Raw genomic sequence first — 6,488 nt, forward strand, 5'->3', positions numbered from 1 at the left:
ACAAAGCTCAAATAACCGTATCGTCCCATTTCAACAACCAAGGTTGCTTTCAGAAGACCTAATGCTCATAGCTCCACATAATCTAAGCAAATCAATTATAAAATCCTTTACGTATATACCATTATACATATATGTTGCCCTAGATACGTTGTAGAAAACAACATCCTCTTGAGAGAGAACTATATAGACAGCTGACTAATCTTCGACCAAAGAGGCATAGTCTCGACACATGGCATGAATGGACCTCCGAGCGGATCAGCAACATCGCATACTCGATCTCTCTCCACAAGCAATTGGCTGACCATGACCTGGTTCAGTGGCCTCGATTCATTGGATCTGTCGCATGGCTAGCCTACTGTATTGAGTTTTTGTTGTGTGAAAGTGTCTCGGAGAAAACACGCTGTTTTACCCAGCCAATCTTCTATCTATTACGATACCCAAACTCGCTATTGGCTTTTAACTACCTAGTCTGCGTTCTTCCTGCCTGGTCTTATATTGAATCGACCTGGACGACAGTTATTACCTTGGAAAAATAAAAGCAACTGGGACTTAGTCGGACCCAATCATGGCAGAAGGTGAACCGTCATACATTGACTATGAGGCCTTCTTGGACCCGGACTTCTCTCCCGCCTCCTTTGCCAATTCATTGGTCGTAGCCACCAACAATGCGACAGACACACCGCTGGATCTGTCAACCCCATTGTCACGGGTGCTCTTCGATTTACAAGAGATCGATACTCATATTCACACGCTGACTACCAAGTCAGCCCTCCCCCTGCTGACGCACACGCGGGATCAAACCGCTGCGGCAGGCCACATCCTCAAGGAAGCCGAGGAACAAGTCTCCTCCGTGACCCAGGGGTACGAGCGGCTGGAGAAAGAGGTCCTGCGGAAGTGGGAGGCCGCAGATGAGGTGAGGATAGCCGCAGAGAAGTCGCTCGCTACCGTGCGGCTCTCAAGAGCAGTTGCGCGCTGTCTCACTCTCGGCAGGCAGCTGGAGGGCCAGCTTGCTGAGGTTACCGGGCGTGGTGGGCTCGCCGATGGACCGGCCCCTTCTTCTCCGGGCAGAGACGATTACCGCGCTCTGGAACGCGCTGCGTCTACGATCGTGAGTCTCCGTCGGATGTTCACAGCCACGGGTCCAGGAGAGGAAGGCCACGGATTAGAAAGAGTCAAAGTCATCCGGACGCTACGGAGTGAACTGCTCATCCCCGGAGAAAACATGGTGAAGTCGAGAGCACAGCAGGCGATCAATCGGTTCACCATGTCCACCCAGTCAGGCTACAAACAAGCTCGCGATGCAAGAGCCCGACTCGGCTCCGCCACCACAATCCTGTACCTCCTCTCGCCCATCCCTAAGGACCTACCTTCGGCATCGGACTTCCAGCCCGAGCTCCTCCTCTCCACTTTGCAAGGCTACATGCACACGGCCGTCATGTCGTCCCTCAACGCCCTATCCCGGTCCCTGTCCATGCTGCCCACGCTCGACAAAACCCTCGCCGAGATCTCGGCCAAATGCCAGGATCTTTTTGCGCTGGAATCCATCCTCGCCGGCCTTCGACCGCCATCGCATCCACTCTTCCCCCCAGCACCTACCCCCGACCCCCAATCACAAGGTGGTACTAAGAATAATCTCCTGCAACCACTGCTCAGTACCCTCGACGCATCTTCCCTCCCATCGCACTTCTGGCGCTCCCTCGCCTCGTCTCTCACCTCGCGTGTCCAGGAGATTATCAACCGTGGCGGCGTCTCGGCAAGGACCCTCCGATCTAACCGGGACCGCCTCAAAAAGGACATCAAAGAGTGTGTCCTCCGGGGATCTCAGCTCCCAGCATCGACCGATAAAGGACGGATGGGAGCCGACTCCGGAACGAAGGGAAACTGGGAACGGGAAGCGGCGGTGATGGTTAGTGCCGTGGCCAGTGTCCTAGACAGATAAGACTGTCTCTTTTCAAAAAGAAAAAAAAATACTTGACAAAATAGCCTAATATCCGAGATAAAATCTACATTACACCCGCGCAACGGTTGTGCATATATACTTCCCTCCCAGCGTATGTACATACATACACCTAACTCAATACATACATCTATACTTCGAGCCAAAACCATCCCGATAGGTTCAAGACGAAAAGCCAAAACCGCAGAAGCAACGCGTACATCTGACGCCTCAGTTGTCGCACAGACCAGAGCATAAGCACAGACAACCTTATGGATTCACATTTACATGTGATATCTTTTCCCCCCAACCTGCCAACCAGAAAATTCAGGTACACATAAGAACGAGGGATCAGCTGATCAAAACGGGGCAATGCCAATCGTCGGCATAAAAACGAAGATCGTCCGAATTGTAATCATAAAATAAGATGTGTAAGAAAACAGCAAGGGACAACCCGGCCTATGTCTGTAGAGTGTGTCAGCCTCAGCGATTCGCAATCCATCCACGCAGCCATCAGCAAAAAGTCAGCTATGCAGATGGATGCCAACGAATGCTTCTTGGTGAATTGTCCAGCGGCTAGTTTCGGGCGCTACGCCGCATTCTTGCCACATGTGTCGATGGGTGCAGGTGGGTTTATGCAGGATGATTTGCATGGTCATGAGTCAGGTCGGCTGCCACATCGTAGTAGATTATATTATTAGTTGTTAAGATTGCGTGACTGGATTTTCTTTGTTAAGACGACAGAGTAGAAAGACAGGTACAGTGGACTACGCTGGAGATGTTCACAGGTGCCTGGAACGAGATGGGCGAGCTGATGCGCCACTGGCTCCGTATCTAAAACTTTATGAGGCTGGAAATAGTATTCTTTGCTCAGGTCCGGTTCGTATAGACCGTGGCCTGATTGACTCATGATCTTTCTTGAATAGGGACGACGTCAAGACATTGTCTTGGGGTGTCTCATCTGCGGGCGTGTATACGTAAGACCCGAGGCTATTTTAGCACAATTAATGGGTCAATCAGGTACAAACTAATAGTCCCAGTGACTTGGGTACCTACAGAGTACAACCAAGTAGGTCCTGATTCCCTACTAGGACCGGGTTACCAATTAGTACCGATTGACTAGAGCAGGTACCTGCGGTGTACCTACTCTATAGCGGACTATAAATGATTAAGGGACTTAAAGTAGGCAAAGACCGTGCGCGACATCCACAGAGCCGGGACTTTTTACCCCGCTCCAGGTTTCAGAAACAGGCTGATAAGGAACTTTCCCTTCCATGACTATAATTACCGTATCTTTCCAGGATCTCGAAATTCGTTTTGATATCATCATCCCTGCCAACTTTAATCCATAGATTAAATAGCAGGAATAGAAAAGGTAAAAAGAAAAGTTGAACAAATGAAAGGGGACGAAATGGGAGAAGCGAACGCAAGACATTTCTCGATAGATCGAAAAAAGGCCAGAGGAGACGACGAAACCTGATACGGGGGACCCCTCCACGTAAACTTTTCCCCTCCTCGATGGTGGTGGTGGCGTCAATGCCCCTTGGCCCAGTCCCTTTTAGGGATTTGGATACAATGAGGGGCTAAACGAGAAAGTCGCCCTCATGGCCAAGAGGAAGCTCTTGACGGATGTGCTGTTTGGTTGACAGCCACGTCGATCAGCCCCTCCGCACCGGAGTTCTGCCCGCCACTTCGCTGAAAGGAACAACTCCGTCTAATTCATCACCGCTAATTTTATTGTTTTAGGCCTTGAGCAATTTCCTTAGCAAGGTTAGGGCCCCTTGAGAGGAGGTAAGGTACCTCCACGATCGGATCATGGGCTGGTCCAATGAGGTGCTGAAGGAGGGTGTTTTACTGTTGAACTAATGCACTGTCCGCGTTATACACTAGATGATCTCTTAGTAACCTTACTCGCCCCGTTAACTGATGGTCGGGTAGTCCAGTTAATTACTTACCTGGTACTAGTAGGAAACCTAAATAGAATACATTCGACGGAAGTTCACTGTTGGATGTTCGATGTACTCGACACCAATAGTAGACAACCGAACAGGGGCATCAATCCTGGGGGGCAAGGATGTTCTTCAACTTTGCTCCCTATGATTTAACAATGAATCACATCATCGCTCTATTCTGTGACGTGCAGAAACGCCGGCGTTTCAGCATTATCTTGGTTGTTCCTTGTTGCCAATTGGCTGCAGGACTGCATCAAGTATATGTCATCGATGGAGGGGAACTGATGGAAGCTTCCACTGTTTCCCGTGGCCGTTTGCAGTTATCAGACCGTATTCGTGTGTTAAAGCATTGGATTGAGTATTAGAATTAGAATTAATCTGCTCGATGTTTGGATTCTTAAACTCTCGTGAAACTTTGGCAGAGATGGGAGATCTTGGGTTGGGCCTTCCCCGCGCTCTGTTAACGGCAGTGGCGGTTTCCAGCCCCAAGCCTGTGTCATCTCGGGGATAAACATAAAGGGCAAAAAATTGAAATCGAAAATCAAAACCAATTCGAAAGGTGAATGGGATATGTAGAAGCAAGGCGAGGGTGTTGTTTTCTTTATAGGAGAGAAAAAAAAAAGACGGACGCGGGACCTCTCGGAGATAGTGCTGTTCAGACAGCAAGAATCACACCACTAGGCCATCCAGGTAATACTACGACTAAATGATATCTTAATTTACTGAAACGCCCAGTACGCCTAAGCCTTACCGACTCATCCATGTCCGTTGCCGTGTTATGAAAAATACTGCCCTAAATGTAAGGTACCTGCAAAGTGTGGACTATCCCTTCTGCATGGTATGTGCTCGGGCTGCCGAAGGATCGTACGGGGAATTCCAGCGCCTATCACTTGGGCCAGTGGAAGGGTCAGAACCATGCCATTCGTATTTGCCATTGTTCTGCGGCCCCAGGCTCTTTAACAATCGAGCCATACGCATTGGGATTGCTGACGCAGTCTGATGCTGGGATCGCCTGGGCAAGCATGAACGGTATACCGGAGTACGTCTCTTACTTGATCAGTCTACTAGGGTTAACCTGAGTTCAGGAAGTAGCGGAAACTCAGGTATACTCCGAACTATGGGTGCGAGGCCGTGAGCAACCATGGCCCCGAAGAATTTGCCATGCACACTGGGTCGACCAGATCCTGGATTAGTTCCCCAGGCCAGCTGATGATTTGGTTACTGCAAGGCCATTGGGGGGAGATTTTACCCTTATATCGATGGGTTAAAAGTTACCATGATATACACTTCGAATGGTGGACGTCACCAAGTCCAACAGACCGGTCGGCGTCGTTCGGCGTTTCTGGTCACTGGCCAGGACCTCCTCCATGAACCAGATCATGATTCATGAAACGCAAGAAACCACGCCACGGTTAATCCCCCAGGATTTCATGGGATATTTCACCCGCTTATTGTTCCTTCCCCTCATTTCTTTCTTCTGAAGCCAAAGCAAGTTCCTGGTGCCTTTACCTTCGTGGACAGAGGGTGTGAACGCCTCTGGACCCCGGAAAGGCTAGATCCATGGTACGATGGAGACCATCAGGTTCGAGACTCGATCTCTATTACCCTTACTCCCCACCGCCAACCAGCCTTATGAATTACTAGGACCGAGACAAGATTCTCTCGAGTCCCCCCGTAACCCGGCTGACCACATCCTGGGATCTTTGAGCAACAGCAAAACCCCGGGGGTTCCTGATACCGTCTCGTACCGCCGCCAATACTGTTCTGTATCGGGAGATATGAGTTGGACGTAGGCTAGATGACATGGATAAACCGATAGATCAGACAGATTATTTATAGCTCGAGTGTTGAATTTTCCGATAATTCCCCAAGCGCGCATTAATCTCACAGAACCAGCTGTAGGCGCTTGAAGGAAAGTATTCATTCATTACGTCCCTCTTTCCAGCAGTGAAAGTAAAAAAGGTATCGCTCGTATGGAGACTCCACAGCTGTTCGAGTCGCTGATTCGTGTCGGTTCGTCCGGATCAAGTCCTCAGTACCTGGAACTAAGTAAAGTTTACTTCACCTGTTGCTCTGTATATTATATCACTGGTGAGTTCATTCCCCAGTGCTGGCCGAACCCTTCCTTCTGGGACGGAGGAACATCGTCCAGTACTTCCTCCTACCTAGTGATGATGTTGATGAAAGTTGTACTGACCATCATCAAGTTATTGGTATTGAGGTGGTAACGACAATACTACCAGAGCTCCAGATTTGGCGCTGCTACCACGCTGCTACAAGACTTGACCTTACCCTTTCAAATCCACTCTGCATTCCTTTTGAACCATTCAAATGGGGCGATTGAAGTAGTAACCTCCCATACCTACTAGTGTTAGCTCTGTAACTATAATTAATCCAGACTGATGGTTCATTTCTCCCCCCTCCTTCTGCCCCTCGTTTCGCCGCCCTGTCCGCTCAGCGCCGACCGTTGTTTCCGATAAGCCTTTAGTTAAGACAAGTGTGAGTGAGTGAGTACCTACGGGGGCCTTTTGAGTTGGCTCCATTTTTATTTTTTTTATTTTTGTTTTTCCTTATTTTTATTTTACACGCGCTTACACATT

General features: G+C 49.3%; 2 protein-coding genes across 2 annotated transcripts; both read left to right on the forward strand.

Annotated features, from left to right (window-relative positions):
• Window positions 1-565: 565 nt before the first annotated feature.
• ANOM_004317 (Golgi transport complex subunit COG5) lies at window positions 566-1,939 on the forward strand (the record flags this gene model as incomplete). Its single annotated transcript, XM_015549574.1, has 1 exon — window positions 566-1,939. The coding sequence occupies one exon, from the start codon at window positions 566-568 to the stop codon at window positions 1,937-1,939; it is 1,374 nt and encodes a 457-aa protein (XP_015409328.1).
• A 3,862-nt stretch (window positions 1,940-5,801) lies between these two features.
• Window positions 5,802-6,232, forward strand: ANOM_004318 (uncharacterized protein; the record flags this gene model as incomplete). The annotated part of the gene is made up of 2 exons (XM_015549575.1): window positions 5,802-6,039; window positions 6,096-6,232. The coding sequence occupies exons 1-2, from the start codon at window positions 5,862-5,864 to the stop codon at window positions 6,230-6,232; spliced, it is 315 nt and encodes a 104-aa protein (XP_015409327.1). The 5' UTR covers window positions 5,802-5,861.
• Window positions 6,233-6,488: the final 256 nt, after the last annotated feature.

The sequence above is a fragment of the Aspergillus nomiae genome (assembly GCF_001204775.2).
Source record: "Aspergillus nomiae NRRL 13137 chromosome Unknown contig00053, whole genome shotgun sequence".
In the NCBI taxonomy this organism is placed as follows: domain Eukaryota; kingdom Fungi; phylum Ascomycota; class Eurotiomycetes; order Eurotiales; family Aspergillaceae; genus Aspergillus; species Aspergillus nomiae.